This window comes from Serpula lacrymans (genome assembly GCF_000218685.1).
Source record: "Serpula lacrymans var. lacrymans S7.9 unplaced genomic scaffold SERLAscaffold_3, whole genome shotgun sequence".
NCBI classification, from domain to species: Eukaryota; Fungi; Basidiomycota; class Agaricomycetes; order Boletales; family Serpulaceae; genus Serpula; species Serpula lacrymans.
Window position 1 is genome coordinate 2,802,760 of NW_006763292.1, and position 27,877 is coordinate 2,830,636.

Sequence of the window (27,877 nt, forward strand, 5' to 3'; positions counted from 1 at the left end):
GCCGTCACAAAAAATAGTATGCAACAGACTTACAACACACGCAAAGTAGAAATGATTTGTAGTATGCAAGGATTTTCAAATGTCTACAACCCTTCAGGTTCTCTTCTATACTTCAAGGTACAGTACAAGCTATCTATACCATCGTTCCCTTAGACGCTTCCGACGCATCATTGGCCTTGTAACAATAATTGCAGTGGCCAAGCCCACAATAGTGAGAACGAGCTGAACTTTGTTGAAATTTTCACTCAATACGTCAAACGTATTTGATGGGGCAGTCCTCGTGAAGAAAAGGTCCAGCCCGTGTACGAACACCAGCGACGTGGACTCCAAGAGGGAAGGTGCAGTCACAATACGGTTGACATTAGCAACCTGGAAGTCAGTTCATCAGCCTAAGTCTTATGCATTCATGACATGGTTTATAAAACTGACCTCATAGTTGTGAGATACGATGAGCCTTGCATCATCTGGAAGAAGAGGGTCGTATTGAACAAGCATCTCTTCCATTTCCTCGTTTGTGGGTTTATTTCTTGGCCTTCGGGGATTCAAGAGGCGGCGAGGTATAGACTGGATGTTGTTTTTGCGACTAGCCACTGAAAGACATAATGTCAGGAATGGGTAAGATTGGCAGACATAAAACACCGTACCAATAAGATCTTTGGTGGTAATTCCGAATTTTGTTGTCGTGGTAGTAAGAGCTGCGAGGCCATAGGGCAAGACAAACGACCGCTCATAAGCAGTTACTTCGGCAGATTTGTTCGAATAAGAAGTAATGTCGGAGCTGGCGATAAGAAATATCAGTACACTCATCTCCTATATATCAGATGTATCCATACCTCTTGATTTTTTCATCGATGTCATTGCCTTCATACAACTCGACTGAGACAATGCGATGCCCCTTACTTTGTCCAGATCCTGCAAGCTCATCGTCGAAATAATGATAAACGAGCCAATTCTCGGCCAGGGTTGCCTTCACATCACAAACTCCTGATGCAGCAGGGATGGAAGAGTGATACACGATACTGCCGCTAACACCGTCTAGCAAGTAGATGGAACAAGTAGGGGGGGAATTCGATAGTGAGGAAGTCAAGACGGCCGTCAGATGTGGGTTCAGGTATTTGTACAAGGTGGTGCGGTTGCCCAGAACGTGACCAAACGAAGCAAGGAGACCAGGGGATGAGGGTATAATCGCTTTGACATCCTCTTCAGGGGGAAATGGAATAGTCCAGGTCGGGTATGCCATATAGTACATAGATAGATCAGGGCTATAAATTGTTTGATGTCCCATAATTTTTCGCTGTCCTGGTCCTCCCGTGCGGAGGCTGAAATGCAAGGAGGGGGCAAGAGCTTGAAACTCTGCTTCGGCTTCCGGGGTGTCAGGGTAAATGCGAACCTATGGTAGCACCATCAGAATGGCCCATGATTGTTAAGTGTAAGTCAAACCCACCTGCAAGAACTCGTCCAGTAGCATGATCGTCTTGTTCTGCGTAGGTAACATGAATGCTTCTATCAAAGGACCAGAAATTATATCAAAGCCTTCAAGAATCGCACCAGAAGGTGATTTTGACTCTGCTCTGACATCGTCTCCTGTTAACACATCAAGATGGAATATGACAGTGTCGACAAGTGTCTAGTGAAGTAAAAGGTAAATGAATCTGAAGAGTTAAAAGTGGGCAGGACTAACATTGTCTGCTCGACGTTGCGTAACCAGAGTAACTTGCGGTGCATCGCCATCGCTGACAGTACGCGTCACATATAACTTGACAGGGATCACCGTGCCGCCGACTTCTGCAGCCCAACCAAGTCCAAGTACGCGACTCCACAATATTTCTCCATTACTAGAATCGATACCAAAGATCTTGCCATGTGAGGTGGCTGCGACGATGACTTGACGAAAACCGAATGCATCCCGAGAAACGGACTCTTCATCTTGCGAGATAGAAATGGGTGCGTGAGATCCGGTAGCAAATCTTCTGGCAAAGTTCACTGCGTATTGCGGAAGATTCTGAGGAATGATTGTATCAGTATGCAAATCTCTGATGTAATAAGCTGTCGCGGTACTTTAGCATCCGAGAACTGTCTCGTAACACGTTCAAAGAAACCTTCCTCTTCCAACCTGACATGTTCTTCAGTCATTTTTTCTTGGGGCATTTCCACGATTTCTGCAACTTTGATAGTCGCTAGCGATTCCTCACGAGCCCATGATAATAAGTCCTGCTGCCAAAGTTGGACAGAACCTGTTGAGCTGGTCAGAAGGAACCGGGTCCCTGTCGACTCGTCTGAGCCGGCAACGTCAAAAGCCACCTAAGGGAATGCATCAGTAGTTGCCACTTCATAACTTTATGCACTCTTACATGAGCGACAATGCCATGGACACTTGTCTCGAATGGGAAAGTAAACCCAGAGACAGATCCCTTCCCTTCAGCAAGCTGAGCAGAAAACACTTGATATACAACTCTCTGAATTGATATTAGTAAGATTTACTGAGAGAAAGAAAAAAAAAACGAAAATATACATTGTGGACATTAGACCAATACACTCGTGCTATACGAGGTTCACCGTCTTTATTGAGGCCGCCAACGTAATGAGAGTCGGAGTAAAGCTTGGATGGGGCCTAAATGAAAGATATATAAACTCGTCCGCTACGAATGAAAGTAAATGTTTGAACATACTGAATCAGTAAATTCCCATATAACTTTCAAGGAAGACGTCTGTGGATCAAGAAGTAGTACTTGAGCAGCACCATCCTCTTTTATGGCAATAAACTGCCCATCATGGGAGAGTCCAACGTCCATAATCCTCTTGTACTGCATTCCTTTGATTGCAAATACCTGACCCTTAAGGTTAGGTTTTAAGGAAGCTGCTTTGATAGATCCTTGGTCCAGCCAAGCGATGGAAGAAATTGTGTCCGAGCCAGAGGTGATAGCTATGTAGTCAGTTAAGCCGTTTTTGAAATTGGCAGGAATGTTGACGGATGCGATGACTTCGCCGTCGAGCATCGACAAGCTCGTGACATGAAGAGTAAACGACGAGGCTGATTTTGCGAAACCAATAACATAGGCTGTAGTCGGGGTGGTAATCGCTTTGGAGTATATAATTAAAGTTCTACTGAAATATTAGCTTGCGCATATAACCATAGGACGCAACTAACCCTTTGTCAGGAGAAGTCCATTCCCAATGTGTCTCCCCCGTGCTGCTATTTATGGAAGTCAAGGTGTCACCGTTCGTTAGTGCGAGAATTGTCGACGAGCTTGAATCCGAAGACGAGCTAGCACCGGTAGATATTATTGATGTGCCCAGGTTACTAGGCTCCCAAAGGTGGCCAAGCAATGGGTCATGTAGCCGCTTCTCAAGCAAGAGATGGCCTTTAAACAAATCGAATTCACGTAGAGTAGCTCCTCCGGGACCAGAGAGTGAGACTATGGCTATACTAGACGTTTGGATTAAAACTAAAACATGACCGAGAATATAACACACTATTAGAATGAACACCGAAAGCGCTGATAGGATCCTCCGGTTCGAATATACTTCTCCAAACTACCAGGAAATCAAAGTCAACACCGAGTTTAGCTCTCGACAATCAAACCCATACCAATAGAACCGTCTGTAGCATTGAGCGCGGCTAAGACGTTGTTGCCTGTAGCGGTATAAACGATATCTTGGTAGAATACCGGTGCCGTTTGAAGAGAGTGGTACAATGGTACACCGATTAGCTTCTTATGCCAGTCTACGACGCCAACATCGGATTCATGCAATGCCCAGGACAGAGTAGCACATAACGAGGTAACAAGAAATTGGCGCAAAAGGCGCATTTGCAGGAAACTTGGCGTGTAATTCGACGCGGTGCTTCAGGCTGGCAATGGAAACGCCGTAGAGGTGGGACGGTGGAATGAAAAGGACGTTCGCCTATACTGTGGCCACGAATTCGAAGAGGCTATCGCCGTCGCCCGCGGTATCGACAAGGTTCCCACGCTTGTTCTATCCTACAATCATTCAGGTTGCGAAACCGCTACTGCTTTTTTCTTTCCGGTTCCAAGGGTCTATCCTCATCTTATCATTACGTTCTGTTATATTCGTGTCGTCTGAAAGCATCGTTCTACCTGCACTGCGATTAGGCTCAATATCCCAAGGGTCGTCAAGCTGATCAATACTCTGGCACCTCACTAATCCGAAGCTTCCTATCATTGGACTCACGCTTCAATGCCTACATACAATCCCGACAAATGGATAGAGCAGCTGATGAGCTGCCAGCACCTCCCAGAGGCTGATATGAAAGTTCTGTGTGATCGCGTGCGCTGTATTCTGATGGAGGAATCCAATATCCAACCTGTATCAAGCCCGGTCACTATCTGCGGTGATATCCACGGTCAATTCTGGGACTTGCTGGAGCTTCTGAGAAAAGGTGGGAAGGTGCCAGAAACGAGTTACATATTTATGGCACGTATGTGTGCTTGCAGCTGAACGGCCTAGGATGCTTAACCCTCGGATAGGGTGACTTTGTCGATCGAGGCCACTACAGTCTAGAAACTGTATCTTTACTCCTTGTATTGAAGGCAAGGTGCGTGCATCTACTCGCATATATGCCCAGTAAACCAAAGCGGAATTTTGTAGATACCCTGATAAAGTCACATTATTGCGCGGAAACCATGAAAGCAGACAAATAACTCAAGTTTACGGCTTTTACGGTGAGTCCAATGCCCGATGATCTATTTCATATTGTTGAATAGCTCCAGACGAATGTCAACAAAAATATGGGAGTGCAGCCGTGTGGAAAGCATGTTGTAACGTTTTTGATTATTTGAATCTTGCTGCAGTAAGTCTTGGATTTTCTTTTTTTAATAGCCACTATCTTAGTATCATGGCTGAAGATAATAGATGGAGAGACTTTATGTGTGCATGGTGGGTTATCGCCAGACATAAGAACTTTGGATCAAATACGAGTTCTGTCGCGAGCGCAAGAAATACCCCATGAAGGCGCTTTCTGTGGTTTGTTTATTTGGTGCATTTCTCCGTAATGCCCTGGTTGACACCTTTCTGCAGATCTCATGTGGTCAGATCCAGATGATATAGATAACTGGGCCGTCAGTCCCCGAGGCGCAGGTTGGCTATTTGGCGGAAGTGTCACTCGCGAAGTACGTCGTTGCGTCATCTACTTGCAACTGATCAATGAGAATATATATTATATTTCGTAGTTCAACCATGTGAACTCCCTGCAGCTGATTGCACGAGCTCACCAGCTTGTACAAGAGGGATATAAGTATATGTTTGACGAACAATTGGTGACGGTTTGGTCTGCTCCCAATTATTGCTATCGATGCGGAAACATGGCATCGATATTGACTATTGGCGACCACGGAAGCAGAGATTTTACTGTGTACGGAGCAGCAGAAGAAAATGAGCGGGATAAAGGGATGCAGACTAGGAAAATGGTACGAAATATATATGTACAGGTTAACAGTACTAACGTATGCCTTTGAAACAGGGGGCCATGCCATATTTTGTATAGTTTTGTTGTTAATTCACGCTTGCCTGTTTATGACAATATATATATTGTCCAGCATACCTTCGGCTTCGAGTTCTAGCTACTGAGACTAAATGTAGGTGATAGTCACCTGATGGTGCACCCAAATTCAAAGGTAATGAGTAGCACTGCACCTCCTCGACTGGATGAAAATCGACCAGAAATGCAACTGGTCTTTGGGTGAATATAGCTAGCTATTCGAGGGTTTTTCGACCAAATGGGTTGATTATAAGTATACTGATAGATATGTTAGTTACGTGAGGCGTGAGAACACCTTGTCGAAGACGACTGCAGAAAAGCCCTTCTCATTTATGGGAGTTGGGAAGATGTATTTAGCCGTGCTATGTTCAAGTTGTGTAGTAATAGCATCAGCATTCATAATGTTTTTTTCAAAGAAGTGGGATTGTAGAAACCTGGTAAGTATGTTTGTTGGTCATAAACAGCTCCCTGCTTACTTTCCCATCACTTCTAGCACATCTACATAACTGGTGGAAGTCAAGGGCTCGGTCTTGCTCTGGCAATCCTTGTAGCCAAGAAAGGCGCTCACGTCTCAATCGTCGCTCGTAACCAGATTAATCTCGACAAGGCGTTGATACAACTAGAGGTAGACCAACCATACAGACTCATCATAAAATTTCCCAGCTCAATCTGTTCCATATAGGCCGTTCGTCAATCACCCAGTCAACTATTCAAGGCATACTCGTTTTCACTTGACAACGCAGAGGACTCCTCCGCAGCACTTCACGCGGCTAGTGAAGCTCATGGCGGAAATGCCCCAGACGCTGTATTTACGTGTGCAGGTGGCTCAAAGCCGATGTTCTTCCTTGAGATGGAGGAGCAAGATTTAACCCGAGGAATGGTCAATGGCTACTGGGTTCAGGCTTGGACTGCATTTGTAAGGCAACGCATTCCATTATCTGCATTGAAAGGTGACTCATCTTCTTGAGCAGGCCGCTGCAAAACAGATGGCACGAGAAGGAAAGAAGGGTAAAATAATATTTGTCTCTTCAACTTTGGGATACATGTCCCTTGTTGGTTATACATCATACTCCCCCGCAAAGCACGCATTACGAGGTGAGCCTCTCGATGACCATTGATTGATGCGAATACTCAGACTGCACGTATAGGCCTTGCAGATTCGCTGAGGTCAGAACTCCTCCTGTATGGCATCGATGTCCACTGCTTCTTCCCGCCTACCATGTACACTCCTGGGTTCGAGGAAGAAAACAAAACAAAGCCTGCCATCACTCGTCACATCGAATCCACTGACGAAGGACTGACAGCTGAGCAGGCAGCTTCTGCACTTCTTTCCGGCAAGGTTCATTCATTGTCTTTTTACTACATTTATGCTGACGTCTTGCAGGTGTGGAGAATGGCGACGTACATATCGCTGGTGATTTGATAACGCGCCTATTCAGGGCATCCACACGTGGTTCTGCTCCTCGTAGTAACTCACTCCTAGACGTTGCTCTAGATTTCATTGCTCTCGTAAGTTTTTCATACTATGATTCAAAGCAGTGTCCCCGAGCTCGCTAATTTATCCTAATTACTTGCAGATCGGCGTTCCATTATGGCGACGATCTGTCGACAAGCAGATACTTGCTCATCGAAAGGAACACCAAACATATCTCGAAGGTCGTGGATTTTTTTGATTTACCTTGCATCATATATTCAGCAGCTGGGAAGCCCTAATTGAATACCGCCTTGCTCTCGATCCTCACCCTTGTCTTTCGTGCGTTCATCATGATCGATTTCTCAACTTGGAATCATAATGTTACTTATACTCAAAACCACGTAATATTTCTATGGCAATTGTACATACATTTTCTCGAAGGTCGAACCTTCTTGGTAACTTTCTTTAATATCAAGTACAGCTTTGGCTTGAGAACAAAATCATGATGGCGAATGTTGGGCGTTCGGGAGTAGGGCCCCTCCTAGGGGCCATGTTTTCCGGCATCTAGAAACTTTCTCCGATTAGTATTTGCAGCTGACCACACCCGCTCTAACCCAGGTAATACCATTGTATATTTATAGTATCGGTGAGTTCTACCAAGCTTGAAACATGAAGTCCTCTCCGATCTCTCACATCATGTTTTGTCAACGAATATTCCGGCTCGAACGCGTGAAACAATCAAAGATGTTGCGGTTGTGGTTGGCATCATCAGCTTCAAACGACATATTGGTTATCAATGTACGTCTGTCTCAAAAGCTAACATATCTCATGTACTGACTGATATATTCGCATTGAATGACATCCGCGGGTGTATCAGGCACGCTGATGAAGCTCAAGTCATATTCAGTCAGTGGTACTTTTTTCTGCCGTGGGGTGTCTGTCTCAACATCAACAACCTATTCTGAAACGCTTCCCGAATACTGAATACTGGACTAGGCCAACAAATACTGGAAACCGTGTGGGGGATTTACCTGAACCACTTTATGAGGTCCCCACTCGCGGGATAAACTAAACTTCCCCGTATACGACAGAGATATGTCCTCCTACCCTGAATATACATTTACGCCAAAACCAGCGCCTTATCAATAAGACAGGTGGGTTTTTACTAGCGTGAATTACACTCTTATTTTGTTAACGTTTAGACTCCCCTCTTAGAATATTTACTGGCAGACAAGGTCATCCTTGTCTATTTTGGTAAGTGCTGGAGTTGCTGTTGCACCTGTTAGATTTATCATGTACTCGACCAACAAACCGGATGTCTAGTTTTGGAATATGTCATTATACTTGGGAGAGAGGTACATTTCTACTGTTCTTTCCGGAATCCAACGATGAAAACCAGACCAAGCACACACACATTCAACGCCATATGGACCTACAGGAAGGGATACTATCCGTACGGTACTACTTCACCTTTTTCTTTCCCTGTCAAGGGCTATTCATTCTCTCGTTTAGCTTGACGTCTCTGTTCAGCACTTGCTTCAAGAATTAACCATATAAGTGCATGCATTTCACCATCCTCACGAAGAACTCGAGCACAGTCCAGTCGTCCGGTTCATAGTAAAAATGTCATTTCACCAACGCCACTATCACTCCTACACCACCAGTTATAAACAATCATGCGCAACGACGACGATCGAAACATGTCGGATATGGTGTAACGGCTAACATTGCCGCCTCTGCGGAAAGCTCGAAACGCAATAATCACAACACCAAGAAAATGACATATGAAGTAACAGGTTCGCACGCATACCTCACCGATTGAGTAGCGACTTCTCACGCCTGAGAGCGTGACGTGAGAAAAACGTCACGTCGACTTTTTTTACGCGGGGTTTAAATTGTGGGAAGTCAGGTCCATATTGGGATACCTCCGCGTGACCATCTTTTTGTTTTCCTTTCCTTTCCTTCACTCTATGAGTCATCTGGCCAGCGGTACATACTGCTGGCTGGAACTGTCTGGTCAGCAGTACATACTATCGTTGGACAATAGGTGCAATTGGTCTGGGGAGAATAACTCACCAGTCGTTGAGCTTTAGACTGTCAGAACTTGACCAGTAGATATCATTTTTAGTTTTCTAGCTGCCTATGTAGAAAAATAAGCAAGAACTTGAAGCATTGGAGCAGCAGAACAAAACCGAAAAGACGACACATGTTTTGGAATGGTTATGCAATTTCTGGTCACACTGGGTCACAGCGGCACTCACAGACCAAATCAGGCGGAGCTTACAAGTCAAATTCTGCCAGGTCACACCAAGTCCTGACGCTGGTGGTATGTGCGGTACGTACCACAGCGGAGCTGGCGGTCCTTGATTGATTATCTTGGTGTGTGATTGCCTGTTTCGGTCGCCTAGTCACGACTCCATCATTGTTTTCGTTTCTCCAGACGCTTTGAGGCCCCAATCAGCTCAGTAAGTATCTGGCATTGTAGGGGCCTACCTATTGACGTTTTCTAGAAAGATATTGCAATATTCCCAGCACGAGATCTGGTCAAATCTGGCAATCTTTCCCTCAAAATTCACACTTCTGGAGTTCAAGAGCATAGTGTCAGGTCTGTCGTTGTTGCTACAGATAAGCTATTCACTAAATTCTTTCACAATTATATTCTCTATACTATATTCTACATCTAACAATTTTCTAGCTACCTGTACAGTGATCGTTGAGCCTCTGGAGGCCCAAGTGCATATCTCTTACCGGTTGCATCCGGTGTCCAACGATAGTACTGCTGGCTGGAATCTGGTTGATCACAAATTCATATATCCTGCCTTAAACACAAAGTTGCTTTGTACAAGTACCCAAGTCTTCGGCCAATCACTCGCACTCATTTGAGTGATATATCTACGTGTTGTGTCGACAAAGGCCTCTCATACTTGGTTCCTAAGTGATTGAGGACACCTCTATGCTGGTTACCATATTTGGAGTAGTTCAGTGTACCGAGTCGACAGTACCTTCAACGGTTCGACGTCACGGCTCAACATACTCTCTCAGTCGAAATACATCATTTGTCATTATGTCCACCCACTTTTAACCCAGTCCCATCCATCCACCTTCAACCCTGTCACCTCCTTCCCCTCCTCCTCATCCAATCCCGCCTCTGTCAATATACAATGTCCGGTATAACAAGAAAAGTCAGATTAACGAGAGACAAAATTCTCGCTCAACGCTTGCAGAATCCCGCAATTCAGCAGGCATTTCAAACCAACCTTTGAAAACACGGTACACTTCCGACACCTTGCCGCACCCACCATCAAAGCCCATGAGCGTATCCAGCGTTACTGGTCGGAGTTTGTAGAATATTACGAGCTCAATTTACCACCCAAAGTACAACTGGGATCAACCCTTCCATCCTCCGGGCAGGCGAAATCATTCATAAGATTTATTGCCTTGTGTATCAAACCGAAGATAGGAGAGTTTGCATCCCTAAACACAATGAAAACCTACGCCACAAGGCTGGATTTCAAAGTATGCATATCATCCATTGTCATTGCTTGGATACGCTTGACTGATAATCATGTTTAGATCACATCAGGCCTTATGATTTTCGACAGGGCGCTTCCAACTGCTTGAGCAAAGAAGTGTCTGAATTAGACCTACAGCTGCTCCTGAATCACACACCAGATGGCCATCAATTTCAGGTATGAATCAATGATGATGAATATTGCGTTATAAACTCATTGCATGTTTACTACAGTCTGCATACCAGAGCAGATGTTGACACTCAGGCCATATTCCAGGGACGGCAGCAAAGAACGGGTCATGCCATCAGCAATGATATCTCATTCGGCCACAATGTCAATGCTCCAATCACTCTCCCATTAGCAGAAAGGGAGCGCCTTAGGCAAGATCCTGTTCTTCTGGAGGTCGAAGAAGAGCGCAAACAGGCTATAAATCAGTTAGCAAAATTGAAAGATAGCAAAGAAAATGTTGTAGCGCGGGGCGATGTCATGCACCAAAGTTGATTGGTAGCATGGACAGGTGTCAATAACGAAGCAAATATTCAAAAAGACTCGCCTTTGCGCCACACAGGCACAGTGCCACGTGGAATAGTAATTAATATTGCCCTTTTTGAACTTGTGGCTGATCAGCACCACCTCTATTAGGCAATCCAGTCACGCTCACCTTTGCTTTTCCATCCGGTACTTTCCGCGTTTCGGCATTTTGGCAAATTTTCGCGTCGCCACTGGCTACACATTGCATTGCGCCCTCGCTTTTGTCGTTTCCCTTACTCCCCTTCCTTTGCCTAGCCCCACCATGGGCCCCTTCCTCTCCTTTTTATTCTCACCCGACGGTCGTTTCTGGGTCCCCATTTTAGTTCACCTCCTCGTCACCTCCACCCTCCTCCTCCTCATCTTCTTTGCTCCCCCACCATTTCTGATGTCACCACTTCCTATCCGCTTCCGTCGCCGATCCGTTGACTACCACGTGCCACTGCTGATATCAGCAAAGCCCTGGCGGCCGGTCCAAATAGGGCAACAGGTCCATCTTCATGACGTCGATCTGCCATCATATACTATCAAAACATCGGTCGCTCGTCTTGCCTGGTTGGAGCGTGGGTGGGTAATTTTTGAGCTGGAGAAGGTTCATCCCCTTGCGTCGCCCATGTTCATCGCTGTCCCATTCACTTGGGTACACTTATCATTTGTCCATCGTCTTCGCTACAGCTACACCTACCACACGCTGCCTGGGACTCACTTGTTCCAAATTGGAACTACTCCTCTCCCTCCCTCGTTTGATCAGGTGGTCCAACACAACCAGTCCATTGGTAAGGCCATAGAACTGTCGGATTTGGACTAGGTGGTGGACCGGTGGCTCCAGTTTCTTTTTTTTCAGCAGAACATTCATTTACAGTGCGATTATTTTTGATTTTTGAATCATTTTTATGGACACATATTTTTTTAGAATGCCTGACTGACAATAAAGGAACTGTGTTGATACTGATAGTGTTTTGCCTTGCCCTTTTTTTACTGCATCTTCCCATGACATCATGATTTTCCTGCTCTCCTTTTGCTATTGGACTTTACTTTATGGCTGTACAAACCTGTGATATTACTCACAGCATTTATTGTTCTATCCCTTTCTTTTCTTTTTTTGACAATCTTATCCTGTACTACCTACGCAGGATTCGTCAGCGTACATTCCTTCCTTCATATTCTTTCTCATTCTTTTTGCACAGCTATACTGTGCATAGCCTACTTCTCTTTTACTATATAAACCCCTGTATTTTACCTTGTAAAAAAAAGAACAAGAAATCCAATCCAGACTTCTTCTCTACTCTCAAGTTCACTACTCTGCTACTTGTGATCCAGTGTGGTCACAACACTTCCCACTTCTACCACTGTCAACTGCTGTCATTGTCACTTCCCACTTTTGAAGTCATTGTCATCCCTTTCGATTAGAGTCCTTCTGAGCACTACAGTTTGTGCGTCAGGAGCCTGCTATCACTGGGAACCTCGTCACCTCGTCATCCTCGTCGTTCTCAAACCTACCTTGTGCTACCATTAGCAAGGTAGTGCTCGTCTATACTCGCCACAAAGCACCTATCTTCCTATAAATTCAACTATCCCTCCTCCTCAAAACCCACACTCATACACCTCTGGGTTTTACTTTGAAGGATCTTTATACGTACCACCCCACGAACAACCAGACCACTCCACTGTTCTAGGAGGCAAAGCCCATAAACAAGTTCCGTGGAATCTGGGAGGATTATGTGTTAGTTTGTTTTGTGTGTGGTTTTCTAACAACAGTTCTCATCATCGACAGCGAGCTACAAGGTAAAGCAAAAGAACTACACGCTGAATATAAGAATATCACAGAAAGAGCATCTTGCACTCGCCTTCAACAACTGAGGCAAGAATACTTTGAAAATGCCTCTGGGAGGCAGCTCAGAGGAGAGGCTCAAGCACCGCTTTCTGAGTGCATGACAACAATAGCTCGGTTGAAGAAGGTTGATACAATTGAAGCAATGGTCAAAGTGCTCTACAACCAAGGTCACACGCTTGATGTTAATCAAAACTTGGTTAGCAATGTTTCAACATTACTGTCATTGCCAGAAAAATTGTAACCAATGTGCTATCCCTACGGATCTGCTACTGAGCAATTTCAGTGCCCATATGTTCAATAGACCTTCCGTCTCACAACCATTTTGGCGATCATATTCATCATTGCATCGGCATCGAGAAAAAGGCGGAGGCTCAAAAGGAGGCAGAGGATGAATTTCGCAATACGGACCAGAAATGTCATTGGGCCACATGCAAGCATTTGGATCAAGCCTGGCCAACTCATCAGAGCTTCCTACAGCATGTGAATAATCATATTTCCCCTCTTTATACTCCACGGGCTACGGCTACTGGGGTTTTGCCTCATTGTTGTTAGGAAAACTGCGGTGCAACCACTTGCGAGGACAACAACTGGACCAATCATTCTGTAGACGTCCATGGAATGAACATTCACATTAACATTGACATTAATTATTGTGTGTTATGTGCAGAATGTTAGTTTTGGTGATTCTGCACCTTTGTGCTACCTATATATTTTCATTCCTTTCTCTATCTATTCTTCTATCATTCACTATTGATTGTGTTCTCTATTATTTTGCCTTTGTGGCTGCTTTGTTTAACTTTGTTTACAAAACTTCGGACAGTACTGCAGAGTCCAATGCTTCCTATTCTCTAGTTACTCACATTGGACTCTAGGTACTATATACCTGTCATACTCTCTAATAATAAAGTTACTCACATTGGACTCTAGTTCCAGTCCCTGATTGCTCTCAGCAAGTGGCTAGACACTTCCTTCAAGCTTTGTTCTTAATAAGCTCTACAAAATGCATCAAGGTGGTGGGACCACCACCAAAAACAACTATTCCCAGAGGAGCCCTGGGTCATCAAACCAAAAATACAATCACTCTCATGGGTTCCAACCATTTGGGTTGCAACCAGGGCAGGGAGCCCCAATGGATATTGGTGTGGTCCAAGGCAGACAGACGCGCAGATTCACCTGCTACAACTGTGGCGAGGAGGGGCACATGGCCCAAAATTGTACAAACGGAGCACGGGCCGCTCAACAAAAAAATAACCAAGGGCGCCAGGCGCGCCAATTAGAAGCTGAAATGCCGGACAATCGGCTCAATACTCTGGCCGGACGTTCATACGACGAAATCCGGGCCTTCTTTTATGACCAGCAGGTCGCTGAAATGAAGACTCAGGGAAAAGAGTTCGGAGCTTAGGTCACTTGGGTGCCTTCACTCCCATAAACAATGAAGTAAATCACAACAAGGTGGCCCCTGCTCTGGGGTGTTGCATGAGCAATAAAAGAAAGATGGGGGTGGCTTCCCAATTTGTAAATAAATTTCTAAATTTGTTATCTGAAGTATGTACTTGTATATGAAGCTGTGACTGTGGATTTGTCTTGGATCCTCCTGATGATATAGCTGCTTGGTTCTGGTAAAAATAAAAATAAAAACATAGAAAATCTTAAAGTAGAAAAACATGTTTCTTCTTCTTTGGAGCCACTTCCTACAGAAATCCCAAGGTGTGTGTTGATGCGCACATATTTATTTCAAGAGGAGATCTGTTTAGATGTTGGTGTGGAAAACCTTGCGCGGGGCATAGCACACCCAACCAGTGCACTGCTTGATTCAGGCACTAACAGAATCTTCATAGATCAGGTCTGGGCGAAGCAAATTGGACTCCCCCTTGTAAAATTAGATGTATCTATTCCTGTCTATAACGTTGATGGTACGCTCAATGCAGGTGGCTGTATCACACACAAATGTTTCTTTGTTGTCGGGTACCAAGGACACAGAGAACGAGTCACCGCCGAAACTACCCAACTAGGGAAGATTAATTTAATCTTAGGCTGGACCTGGCTATTTAAACACAATCCTGAGATCAACTGGCAGACAGGGGTTGCCACATTGTCACATTGTCCTCAGGAGTGTGAAAACTTGGGTAAACCGAGTTGCGTCCGTCAAACTGAGCGTCTTGAAAAGATAAACACTGGTCACATTTATGAGCTCAGATCTTTAGAAAAGATTGATGATAATGATGACGAGGTAAAGCCTGAGGAAGAGATTAAAACTATGTATGGGAAGACGGGCTCTTCCACTTTAAAGACAAAATCTATGTGCCTGAATCTGCAAGGATCAAGGCAATAGATAGACATCACGACACTCCAGTGGCTGGGCACCCTGGATGGCAACGAACAATGGAGTTGATCTCCAGAAATTACATGTGGCCTGGCATGGTCAAAGATGTACAGGAAAATGTGAAATCCTGTCTGAGATGTGCCATGGCAAAGAATTTGCATCAACCGCTGGCCGGTAAACTTATGCCAAATCCAATACCAGCTGGTCCTTGGCAGGATATATTGGTTGACTTTACAACAGATCTACCCAAATCAAATGGGTATAATTCAGTAATGGTAGTAGTGGATCGCTTCTCCAAAGAAGTAGTGTTCATTCTCACCAACAAAACTATTACCGCCGCTGGTATGGCAGACTTATTTAAAGATTTTGTATGGTCTATCCATGGATTGCCGGAAACGGTTATCTCCGATAGGGGACCACAATTTGCTAGTGAATTTATGAAAGAGTTATGCCGGATGCTGGGCATCAAACCTAAATTATCAACAACGGTGTTCCATCTGCAGACCGATGGACAAACGGAGAGGCTCAGTCAGGAATTGAAGCAATACCTCCGTATATTTATCAATGATAGACAGACAGATTGGGCCAAGTGGCTAAAGATAGCCCAGTTCTCTTATAATATTAAACAGTCGTTAGCTACAGGAAAGGCACCATTTGAGGTTACGAGATTGTACCTCCCCAGAATGGGTGTAGAACCTGGCAAAAGCAAGAATGAGGCTGCTGAGAACATGGTAAAAGACATGAAGTCTGTCTTAGATGAAACGTGCAAGGCGCTATTTAAAACTGCAGAGCAGATGAAAGACAGGGCAGAGCATAGACGCTCTAAGGCCCCTGACTACAAGGTCGGCGACCTGGTCTGGTTAGATACCGACCACTTAAAATTGAAAGATCAGCAGTCTAGAAAACTGACCAAAAAGTGGATTGGGACTTACCGGATTAAGGAAGTCAAACCCAACACAGTGGAGCTGGAACTCCCAAAACAAATGAGGGTAGTACCCACGGTCAATATTAGCCGTGTGAAACCCTACAAGGGGCTGCTGCCGGGACAGCGCGTAGACCGGCCCGGACCGGTTGTAGTCACCCAGGAAGGTGAAGAAGAGTTTGAAGTCGAATGAGTAGTGGATGCACGCTTGAAGCGTGGAAAATTAGAGTCCCTAGTCCTATCACACTTTGCCATCAAATCAGATGAAACATGGAAATTGTTCTTCGAGCGTCGTAAACGAGAGAATGAGGTTAGAGTAGCAAACAAGAGTCCAGCTCAGAGACAAAAATGCTTGGATCTCGAACAAAATGCAGCTTCCCATCATCCACCTGGGAAGAAGAGTACAATGGTGATATATGAATGGCAGGAGCAGTTGGACATCCAGATCAAGAAAATTTGTTCGTCAAAAGGAGAGGCGGAATTTGTCTGGAGTGATTATTCCAACAAGACGCGCCGCTTTGATGGCTTTCACAACAAGTGGCATCTCTGTAAGAAATTTAATCCTCAAGCACAACCTGATGGAGATGATATGGAGGACAATTTTGGAGAGGACATGGAAGAAGATGTGGATATGTCGAGATACATAATAGCTAATGGAATGTCTCAACATAATCCCACTGAACCTGTCAACTTTGTTGAATGCCTAAAAGGACATTCAGAGGATGTGATTGTGAATACAACCATTGCACAATTTGATTCCACTCTCGTTGTCATGCAGTGTCACTTTGGACTACACTTGAATGGCAGCTATGGCTCTTATGAGCCATCATCACAATTTGCTCATTGGAAGTCCAAGAACAATTGGAAAAATGTGTCCAAAGTCGTTGTTCAGACAAATACACATTCTGATCAAGTATCGCCTGCTCATCGTGACATCATCATGGACCTCATTGCAAGTCTTGCTATCCTTCCCCCTGTTCAGCATCATCGGATTTTGCATCATATATGGGATCTGGCGGTCGGTGGAGACTTGCGGTTGCGGATGAGTCATGAATTTCACATTGTTCCCCAACAATTTTCAGACAAAACCTACCATGTATTTGATGGTGTGTATGATGATGGGTTGCCTTGTACACTCACCATTGAGGAAGCAGCAACAACTGTAATGTGTCTTCGTTGATCTTGGGGCCCGGATATCATGGCCATAGCATTTGAGCTTCTCAGCAGGGGAATCCCCTTTCATACATTTTATTGATCCGATCAACCGCCTCTCAAGTCAGTCGATCAACTTGATCAGTACAGCCTTGGATGGAGACCCACTGGCTACCAAGCTGATTATACGGACTATGTAGTGTACCAGCAAAAGAGGGACACTCTCATGTCGCAACCGCGTGCCAGAGCTGCGCTGCTCAAAGGGGGGATTGTTTGGAGATTGGCAGTGGAGAGCTTTGGATGGGACAACCTCGCTCACGTGTTAACTGGCATATCTGATGAGGCTCCACACCATGGATTACTTGTTCACAACAATCAGTTGATATGATATTGTGATGACAAACTCAGTGAAGTGGAGTTAGATCTTATTTATGGGATGTATTATATTGAGAAAAGTACGTTTTATTTTTCTTGTTGTTCATTGAATGAGTTGTACTGACACATTTTATTTTTCTAGGTACATCTCAGCAAGCTGCCTCTTGGTGGCCACATCATACTGTATGGGTAACCTGTGATCTTACAGAGTTCTACGCAGTGGAAGAAATCACTGAAATTCAATCCTGCTACCAGGGATGTTATGGAGAATAATGAAGTCGCTTCCGCATTATTTCTTGCTTTGCTTTAGGGCTTCTGCAATTCTAGGAAGTCTGGAATGTTTCATCGCAATTATCACTGCCTGGGATCATTCATCGTGCAATTGTAGGGACGCTTCATTTCAATTATGTACTATAAAATTACGCACTATAGAATTTTCATATTGCATCTCTGTATTTCTAATATTTGTCTACGCCACTTTTGTGGGGTATTGGTTAATGAATTGTTCCACAGTATAGAATACTGATGTCCCACTTAATTCCCATATAATTTCCATCATCGCCTCAAGGCTTGTTTTTTGTCTTTCATCTGATAAATGTAGGGTATCTTGAAATTTTGATACTTTGTCCCTAAGCATACTTGTTACTTTGTTACAACTGGATGTGCGACGTTGTGATACATCCCATGTAGGGTCCAACAAGACAATGGGACCAAACTATGGTTAGTCATTTAATTCATTTTATGTTTGCATTATCTGAATAAATCATACCTCGTTATATAGCTTGTAGAAATTATTTCTCAAAGTTATCTGTTCCTTGCGTGAAGGTTTCCACTTTTTGAATTTCACTTGAAGATTGCCCATTTTTTCAGCTTTCTCGTGTTCATCAAGGCGTTGGAAAGCTTCGCTATAAGGTCCAAGGAGTTGAAACATTGCGATATACGTCTGAGTCTTCCATTTTTTTCCCCTGGTCTTGATCCCTTGTTGTTCCAATCATATATGAATTTTAATGATTCGACCTGAGCAAGTATATGAGTGGTTAATGAGTTTCCTCCAGCACGTTTCTCATCAAGTTCAATCCTCTGGTACACTGTAAGTAACTCGCTACATATCAGAATATGAATCACTAACCTGAAATCTCTGTGTAATTTGGTCATCAATATCAATGATATCATCTATCTGTTACGCACGAAGTGCTTAACAAAGTCTGAGGGTTCGTTGAGGTTTGTAAAGAGACTTATCCGAATCGAGAATGTGGTTCTGAGTGGAGGTTTTCCAATGGGAGTTGGTCTTCTTCTGAGTAGAAGTCTGATCTTAGGAGTCTAGCTTTGTAAGCGTAAACTGCGTAGAATTGTATTGGAGAATACTACTGCTGTTACATGGTATTTATAATGGAAAGGAATTGGTGATAGGAGTTAGGTCCTATCTAGGGCAGGTCCGTCCGTTGAGGACTAAGTACTATAATAGGTACTGCGAATGCGAGAGGAACGGAAGTATACGTGAAGGAAATGAGTCATCGGTCCGATGGTATAACCAATGAGTAAAAAGAAATGAGTAGTCCTTTAATGTCCAATAGAGATCGTAACACTATCCTTTTAGAATTGTTGCACATGTCTTTGAAGGCTGTAGAACCACCTCAATAATATTTGAATATTTTTGTCTAGTAGATGAGGTCAGTTTTGTTGTTTACTTGAGTACAATTACTGACACATTATCGTTGATCGGTTTTGAACATCATATTGAAAACTTCTTCAATATTCAGAGGATTTTTGGGTATGTCGGTATTTACGATTTTCTGAATGCGGTTGTGAATCTTGTATCCTGAGTTTGTTCAGGCTCATCCTCGTCCCTGTGCACTACGTGGTTTGGATCATCGAGCTCGATCTATATTTTTTGTGAGCTGTATGCTGATAATAATGTGAGTTGGATATCACATTATCGGGTATTTCTTCTATTAGTTCCTGAATATTGCGTCGCAGCTCATGGGCTGTTTGAGTATTTGGAAAGTGTGCAATTTGGAACATATAATGGACTCTTGTTTTTAGGTGTTTGATTGCTTCCAGAATGTCTGCAGCTCCATAATGTGGTCCGTGATGCAGCAGAGGTTTTGTAAGGACCGTTTTACTATTTTCTTATCTTTGTTATGTCTTGGTTCTCGAACGCTTTTCCCGTTACACCTCTGGCTCTAGGGCTAGAGGTATCCTTTGCCATCTTACTTCTCATAGCCCTCACAGGCTTTCTTAACCATCGCTACCACTTTATATCACAGATCAGAGACTGGGCATCGCTCCCAGCTAGCCAGCACACTGGGTAGGGACTGGTAGTAGGCATCTCGCCAACCAGCTCCAAGCCCCAGTAAAGCCTGGTAATACTAATAAACGCCTTATCTAGAATCGTACCTCATCATGAGGATACGGTTCCTGACCACGCGTAACAATCTTCTATTATTAGTACAAGTCTCTCACCTGCTGATTAATCAAGTCAGAAGTCGTACGATAGTTACTCTCCCTTTTTCCTATTGGTTGATTAATTCCTCAGACCACTTTTCGTATATTCTCCTTTCGGTCTGAGGAACGGACAGTTCTCTATATAAAGACGTGCCTATTCATGTATAGCTCCTTAGCTTTCTATTACTGAATTTACCCGCTTTACTCCTCAACAAGAACCTTTGAAGCTTACCTCTCAAAGTCCTCTACTCGCTATATTTCTAGCGTCTGTCGACCTCAAAGCTCATTGGACCCTTACTCCCTGCAAGTGCAGAAGGAGATAGGTTTAGTTTTTGTTATAGTTTATCGTTGCCTCACAAAATAGAAAGCTCACTCTACGATCCGTTCACAGCGCACCATCTCGCTTGAACCCATTATAGCCCTAACCCACCTCTTCCTTCATCCCTCGGACGTGTTGTCATTCACCGTCCTCCTACCCATCCAAAACATCTACTTGCCTTCTAGCTAAGCTAGCTAGTTGTCCTCTCCAACATTCCTACCCACCTCAAAGTAATACTCTTACTTGTTCTTGCTCAAGTCCTCACTCTAGCTGTCGTCTTTGATCACTTCTACAATCGTCAAACTGTCGAACATCAGAGAGAGCCTAGTAACGGACGAAGAACGACGTTCACTCGAGGAATTCCACCACGCCCTCAACAACCGAGACCTCCACGTTGCAGTACCTGTCGACGCTGCCACGAACCCCCAGTCTGCCCACAGCGACACAGAAACTGAGTACTACGAAGACTCATCAGCCGCCTCTTCCCCCATCTCTGAACTAGAAGGACTAGTTCTAGCCGTCGACGATTTAGCATTCGAAATCTCCCAACTCCGTCAATACGTCGCGCTTACTCGAGTACGCATCAGCAGCTGCTCAAACCTGCTTTTGGGAATCCGATCAAGCGTCCAGAGAATTGTTCAGGTTCAATTCGATACACCTAGAGCACCTATCGATCGAAGTCTACGAACAGAGAATTTTAGAACCCCCTCGTCGGAACGACAGTGAAGAAAGACGAGCCCTCAGACGACAAGCGGCAGAACATAAAACAGCTCTTCTCATACTATCCGACGGAATCTCCCCACGCATCTATCACCTTCCGAACTACGTTGAAACTCCCCAACTTGCGTTCTCACCAGAACAGGACGGGAGAGAGATCCACTACCTACTTCCCTGTGGAATCATCATCCACCGACGACCCTACTCCGCACCCTACCTAGAATTCCTTACGCCCTATCTCGAACCATCCAAAATTGACGTATACGTTACAGCGTCATTTAATCCTACCCCTCTTGAACTTCTTTTTACAAGAATTGGAATTTACGAAACCGATCTCATCAAGTTCTATCGGGAAATACCATTCTTCTTCGACGTCCCCCTCACTCCCGAACAGAACGACGCCTTCAACCCACGAGATTATCTTAAGACAGGAGTCCACGTATTAGTTGTCACCCCTTTCTGCCGCGACGCAATACGAAGGATAGTAGCCTGCATATCGCAATTTCGCAGACTAGTGTTTAAGATTGGACACGAGATCCTCGAAGGAAGGAATTGGGAAAGAGAACAAAGACAGATCAGGAACGTCTGTCGATTGTTCAGAGAATACCAAAACTACGGGAAAGAAGTTTTTGATTTAGTCATCCGCCACCCCACAGATCGCTTCATCGTTACCGAGATCAACACCGAGTTCTGGGGAGTGCTTATTCGAGGAAACAACAGAGTCTACTCGCAGTACAAACCAGGGTACCATCTGACCCACGGAAACTTCTCTTATATTCCTCCCGTCTCCTCGTTGATCCAAGGAAACGTTCTTATAGAAAGAACCCCCTCACCAGACGAAGCAACCTCGAATTTGGACAGTAATTCTACCACTAGCTCACAGGTAGAAAGAGATTTGGAAGAAGAAGAAAATATTTTTGGATTTACTTCTAACGATTGGAGTGACGAGTTTGATTACGATTCAAACTAAATAAACCTCGTTTCAAAATCCTTCAAAGTGTTTTCCGAATATCGAAACCCGAGACCGTCCATAGAACCGGAGACTCCGCCCAGACAAACCCTACCGCTACCACCTACACGCCCACCTCCACCTCCAATTCCTCCAAAACCCTCATCCATGTCTAACCCCACACAGTTACACGGCAAAGTAACTCTCGCAGCAGAACCCTTCGAATTCAAAGGAGAGAAGGAACGATTCATAGCATGGCGCCAAGCACTACAGTTGTACTTAACCACCTACGCCTCCTACTTTCCAGACGAGAAGACGAAGCTCATTTACCTCCTATCCAAAATCAGCGACCAAGGAACGTCGACAGTAAAAGCTTGGAAAGAAAATGTGCTTACCAAAGCTCTCGACGCAACTACCCCCGTATGGCCGACTCTCTCGACCGTCCTAACCGACCTAGCCCAAGTATTCGGGAATCCAAACGAAAGATCGCAGGCAGTAAACGAGATCGAGACATACAAGCAGGAGAATAAGCATTGCGACGAATTCTTTAGCCATTTCACAACGCTCATGGACAAGGCCGGATATGACGCTACCACTCACTTCGACGTGATCAATCGTATTCTCAAAAAGAATCTTCACTCTCGAATCTGCGATTTCGTCATCATCCAGAGAGACCTACCAAAAACGTTTGCTGAGTGGAAAACGCAAGCCTACGCATGGGAGGCACGAAGAGAAGAGTTTCAGTTAGACGAAAGACGAAAGAGAGAAGTCACGCAGCCGTCGCGACCTATCTATAGACAACAGACGTATACGCACCAGCATGTGCAACAGCCGCAGCCACAGCAGATGGCGAGACCCCAGACGAATCAGTATGCAAGAAGGTTCGAGGATCAACCTCAGAGAGGTATATTCCCCGGACAAGGCGTACCCATGGATACAGACCGACAGAGTCGGTTTAGATTATGTTACGGATGTGGCCAGCCAGGTCATATCGCAAGGAACTGCCCTCTGAAGAAAGTTGCAGCTAGAGAAGCAACCACAACCCAGGAGGAGACAAAGACGAAGGATTTTCTCGAAGGTCAGGAGTAAGCACGGACTCTCTGACCAGTAAGCACGGTTCGGAAAATGTATTTGTAACTGATAAATCGAAACATGTTTCCCAAAACCCACGTGCCGAGAAATACGCTAAGCCACATTCAGCGGAATGGTTGGCTCGACGAATTAAAGACCAGAAAGAAGAAAGAGCCAAAGCATTGGTTCGGAACTGGGCCTCACCCCAGTGTTACCCACACATCACGACGGATACAATCAATTTACTCAAGCAACACGATGAAGAGTATATCGTAGAGCAATTGAATGTCATCAAAGACTTCGCATCCCTCCCCCCATCTCATCAACGCAAACTCTCGCTACAATGTCAATTATCCACTATCGACGATCACCAGACGCATGTCATACTAGTTTTGATAGATTCAGGATGCACAGATTCTATCATTGACGAAACCTTTGTTCGGCAACACAACATTTCCACAAAACCACTGCCAACTCGTGTTATTGTCTCAAACGCCGATGGAACCAAGAATCGCACTGGACCTTTAACGGAATATGTGACACTTCGCCTAACTGTGGCAGGTCGCACGGAATTAATGGACTTCCTGGTCACTGGACAAAGAGAGGCCAGAATTTTATTAGGACACGACTGGCTACGACGCACAAATCCCAACATCAACTGGCAGACAAACACCATCACGTACCCTTCTGATACGGAGTATCACCCTGAAGACGGAGATAGAGTCATCGCTGTAGACTTACAGAGCAGGATTGACAAAATTTCCGTCGAAAGCAACGTATCTCAGACCAAAAGCCAACAGATTGCGGAAGAATCAGAACGAGCAAAGTCAACACTCACATTCAGAGACGTCGTTCCCCCGTTTTATCATCATTTCGAGCCAGTATTCACAAAAGCGTCATTTGACAAACTACCCCCACGACGAGTCTGGGACCACGCAATTGAACTCCTACCAGAAGCCAAAGGTCTAGACTGTAAAACGTATCCACTTAACCGAGACGAACAAATTCATCTTGACGAATTCTTGAAAGAAAACCTGGAGACAGGGAGGATCAGAGTATCGAAATCCCCTTACGCATCCCCGTTCTTCTTTATCAAGAAAAAAGACGGATCTCTCAGACCGGTACAAGACTATCGGAAACTCAACGCACTTACGATTAAAAACCGATATACGTTACCCCTCATTTCAGAATTGATAAACCGACTCAAAGGAGCGAGATTCTTCACCAAGCTGGATGTCCGTTGGGGATATAATAATGTTCGGATCAAAGAAGGAGATGAGCACAAGGCCGCCTTCAGAACTAACAGAGGACTGTTCGAACCTCTAGTTATGTTCTTCGGACTCACGAACTCCCCAGCCACCTTTCAAACAATGATGGACCGACTTCTCAGAGACCTAATCAACGAAGGATCAGTTATCGTATACCTCGACGACATCATGATATTCACCGACTCGTTAGAAGAACACAGGAAGATCGTATCCAAAGTTCTTCAGATACTCGCAGACAATCAATTATATCTCAAGCCAGAGAAATGCGAGTTTGAGAAGAAGGAAGTCGAATATCTGGGAATGATCATCTCCCATGATACGATTTGTATGGACCCGCTAAAAGTACAGGCAGTTGCAGAATGGCCGATACCACAAACAAAGAAGGAGTTACAGTCATTCCTAGGGTTTTCAAACTTTTACAGACGATTCATCAGAGACTACGGAAAGATTGCCAAACCGCTGACGATTCTCACCGGAAAGGTAGACTGGGAGTGGGCTGAAGACCAACAACGAGCGTTCGACGTTCTCAAAAAGACAATCACCACTTCGCCCACACTCGCAATCCCTAACGACGAGGATCCATTCAAAGTTGAATGTGATGCCTCCAACTACGCCACGGGAGCAGTGTTATCCCAGCAGCAAGAAGGGAAATGGAGACCGGTCGCATTCCTGTCAAAATCGATGAACCCTGCAGAGAGAAATTACGCTATCTGGGATAAAGAGATGCTAGCGGTAATGCATGCATTAGAAGAATGGCGACACCTCCTCATGGGAGCTAAACACCAGTTCACCATATTCACCGACCATCAAAACCTCACCTACTTCCGAGACCCCCAGAAGGTAAACAGACGACAAGCTAGGTGGATGGACACACTAGCGAGATACGATTTCAAGCTAGAGCATGTGAAAGGCTCGGCGAACACGAAAGCGGACCTACTTAGCCGAAGAGTAGACCATCCGAGAGGCGAGAGAGACAACGAAGGACAGGTCCTTCTACCTCAGCTCGCGGAAGCAAACATTTATACTATGGAGGACGTGTTAGAAGAACACTACCTGGACGAGCTGCTAGCTTCGCAGCACAAACTAGACGATTACGTAGTAAGGAAGTTGAAAGAAGATCCAAAGGTTTGGAAGAAACGAGACGGAATCGTCTGGATAGGAAATGAGAAAGAAGACGAGTTGACGTTAGGGTCCTTCAAAAACAAAATCTACGTACCCCAAGATCCAAAGTTGAGGGCACGTATTATCGAAGAAGAACATGACACGAGCCTCAGCGGACACCCAGGAGAAAGAAAGACGCACGAAGGAGTAAACCGATCATTCTGGTGGCCTAGCCTCAGGAGAGATATCAGGAAATATGTCGCAGGATGCGAGATATGTCAGAGAACAAAGTCGCATCGTCAAAAACCGCATGCTCCCCTCCATCCAAATCTGATCCCTGATCGTCCTTGGCAGATAATCACAACGGATCTCATCGGAGCATTACCAGAGTCAAACGGATACGACGCTATCCAGGTTTTTGTTGACAGATTCTCGAAAATGGCTCACTTCGTACCAACGCACGTTACTCTTGATTCGTTAGGCTACGCCAAACAACTACGAGATTCGGTTATACGACTACACGGCATCCCGGAAAAAATTATATCAGATAGAGGACCTCAATTCATGTCGAACTTCACCAAGGACTTCTATCAGACCCTTGGGATCGAACCCGGCCTGTCAACAGGTTACCACCCCCAAACTGATGGGCAATCCGAACGAATCAATCAAGACCTAGAACACTACCTACGCACGTTCATTAATCACCGACAAGACGACTGGGCTGATTGGCTAGCCATTGCCGAATTCACGTACAACAATCATCTCCACTCTGCGACCAATCAGACCCCCTTCTTCGTAAATTATGGTTCTCACCCTCGCAAAGGGACCGGTCAGAAGCCTTCCGGACGTTCGCAGGCTGCCGAAGATTTTGCAACCTCTATGACAAAACTGCACGAGCAAACTAGGCAATCATTATTACTCGCTAATCAAAACCTCAAAAAGTACTATGACCGAAAACGCACGGAAGCACGGGAGTATCACAAAGGGGATAAGGTGTGGTTAGAAGGAACTCATATCTCCACCGATAGACCGATGAAGAAGTTAGATGACAAGCGATTTGGCCCGTTTACGGTAAAGGCAAAAGTCGGCCCATCCGCTTATCTCCTTGACGTCCCTAGATCCTGGAAGGCGATCCATCCCGTATTCAACGAAATCCTCTTATCGCCGTATCACACGCCGGAGTTTCCTAATCAACCTCGTACCTCGAAACCTCCGCCGATCCAAGTTGATGGCGCAGCCGAATACGAAGCCGAAGAAATCATTGCTTCTCGGCCCACTAAACTCAAAGGGGCTAAGCTCGATTACTTCGTCCATTGGAAGGGATACCCGATCACAGAGAGGACGTGGGAACCCGACCACCATTTGAAAAATTCCCCTTCACTTATTGCCACCTTCCACCGCAAACACCCTGCCGCCCCACGTGTCATCGCCTCTGCCGCTTTACGATTTCGTCCATACGAAAATTTCACTACAACAACCGAAAAACCCCGCCTTTTCGACTGGATCACAAACCGCTTCACGGACTGCGGCGCTAAGATTCTTGGGACAAGAATATAAAAGGGGGGGGTAATGTAAGGACCGTTTTACTATTTTCTTATCTTTGTTATGTCTTGGTTCTCGAACGCTTTTCCCGTTACACCTCTGGCTCTAGGGCTAGAGGTATCCTTTGCCATCTTACTTCTCATAGCCCTCACAGGCTTTCTTAACCATCGCTACCACTTTATATCACAGATCAGAGACTGGGCATCGCTCCCAGCTAGCCAGCACACTGGGTAGGGACTGGTAGTAGACATCTCGCCAACCAGCTCCAAGCCCCAGTAAAGCCTGGTAATACTAATAAACGCCTTATCTAGAATCGTACCTCATCATGAGGATACGGTTCCTGACCACGCGTAACAATCTTCTATTATTAGTACAAGTCTCTCACCTGCTGATTAATCAAGTCAGAAGTCGTACGATAGTTACTCTCCCTTTTTCCTATTGGTTGATTAATTCCTCAGACCACTTTTCGTATATTCTCCTTTCGGTCTGAGGAACGGACAGTTCTCTATATAAAGACGTGCCTATTCATGTATAGCTCCTTAGCTTTCTATTACTGAATTTACCCGCTTTACTCCTCAACAAGAACCTTTGAAGCTTACCTCTCAAAGTCCTCTACTCGCTATATTTCTAGCGTCTGTCGACCTCAAAGCTCATTGGACCCTTACTCCCTGCAAGTGCAGAAGGAGATAGGTTTAGTTTTTGTTATAGTTTATCGTTGCCTCACAGGTTTTAGGTTTTAAGTAATAGATTAACGTTGATGATCCATTATCTGTAGTTTCGTAACATTACAGAATAAAGTTCCAATGTCATGTGTTGACATCACGTAGTTTGTATCTAATTTTGAATCTGATCTGAATTCGACCGAACAGAGAATCTTTGAACCTCTGGTACTCTACTCTCGCGCCCAT

General features: G+C 44.8%; 7 protein-coding genes across 7 annotated transcripts; 6 read left to right on the top strand and 1 right to left on the bottom strand.

Annotated features, from left to right (window-relative positions):
• Window positions 1–43: 43 nt before the first annotated feature.
• SERLADRAFT_446202 (uncharacterized protein) lies at window positions 44–3,873 on the bottom strand (the record flags this gene model as incomplete). The annotated part of the gene is made up of 13 exons (XM_007314932.1): window positions 44–369; window positions 430–590; window positions 645–778; window positions 834–1,390; window positions 1,445–1,627; window positions 1,682–2,002; window positions 2,059–2,301; window positions 2,352–2,456; window positions 2,513–2,611; window positions 2,670–3,102; window positions 3,149–3,422; window positions 3,475–3,534; window positions 3,590–3,873. The coding sequence occupies 13 exons, from the start codon at window positions 3,807–3,809 to the stop codon at window positions 130–132; spliced, it is 3,030 nt and encodes a 1,009-aa protein (XP_007314994.1).
• Window positions 3,874–3,966: 93 nt separating this feature from the next.
• SERLADRAFT_459602 (uncharacterized protein) lies at window positions 3,967–5,558 on the top strand (the record flags this gene model as incomplete). Its single annotated transcript, XM_007314933.1, has 8 exons — window positions 3,967–4,434; window positions 4,488–4,555; window positions 4,609–4,682; window positions 4,731–4,810; window positions 4,866–4,983; window positions 5,038–5,129; window positions 5,190–5,426; window positions 5,480–5,558. 8 exons carry the CDS (start codon window positions 4,198–4,200, stop codon window positions 5,501–5,503), a joined length of 930 nt encoding a protein of 309 aa, XP_007314995.1.
• Window positions 5,559–5,844: 286 nt separating this feature from the next.
• Window positions 5,845–7,401, top strand: SERLADRAFT_380922 (uncharacterized protein; the record flags this gene model as incomplete). Its single annotated transcript, XM_007314934.1, has 7 exons — window positions 5,845–5,934; window positions 5,991–6,122; window positions 6,180–6,413; window positions 6,469–6,592; window positions 6,646–6,831; window positions 6,882–7,006; window positions 7,075–7,401. The coding sequence occupies 7 exons, from the start codon at window positions 5,899–5,901 to the stop codon at window positions 7,168–7,170; spliced, it is 933 nt and encodes a 310-aa protein (XP_007314996.1).
• A 3,182-nt stretch (window positions 7,402–10,583) lies between these two features.
• On the top strand, window positions 10,584–10,924 carry SERLADRAFT_434688 (uncharacterized protein; the record flags this gene model as incomplete). Its single annotated transcript, XM_007314935.1, has 2 exons — window positions 10,584–10,600; window positions 10,657–10,924. The coding sequence occupies 2 exons, from the start codon at window positions 10,584–10,586 to the stop codon at window positions 10,922–10,924; spliced, it is 285 nt and encodes a 94-aa protein (XP_007314997.1).
• A 2,861-nt stretch (window positions 10,925–13,785) lies between these two features.
• SERLADRAFT_434689 (uncharacterized protein) lies at window positions 13,786–14,187 on the top strand (the record flags this gene model as incomplete). Its single annotated transcript, XM_007314936.1, has 1 exon — window positions 13,786–14,187. One exon carries the CDS (start codon window positions 13,786–13,788, stop codon window positions 14,185–14,187), a length of 402 nt encoding a protein of 133 aa, XP_007314998.1.
• Window positions 14,188–16,436: 2,249 nt separating this feature from the next.
• On the top strand, window positions 16,437–17,830 carry SERLADRAFT_406204 (uncharacterized protein; the record flags this gene model as incomplete). The annotated part of the gene is made up of 4 exons (XM_007314937.1): window positions 16,437–17,192; window positions 17,307–17,503; window positions 17,591–17,637; window positions 17,700–17,830. The coding sequence occupies 4 exons, from the start codon at window positions 16,437–16,439 to the stop codon at window positions 17,828–17,830; spliced, it is 1,131 nt and encodes a 376-aa protein (XP_007314999.1).
• Window positions 17,831–22,795: 4,965 nt separating this feature from the next.
• On the top strand, window positions 22,796–23,145 carry SERLADRAFT_380925 (uncharacterized protein; the record flags this gene model as incomplete). The annotated part of the gene is made up of 1 exon (XM_007314938.1): window positions 22,796–23,145. A coding segment is annotated over one exon (182 nt), but the record flags the coding sequence as incomplete, so codon positions are not given.
• Window positions 23,146–27,877: the final 4,732 nt, after the last annotated feature.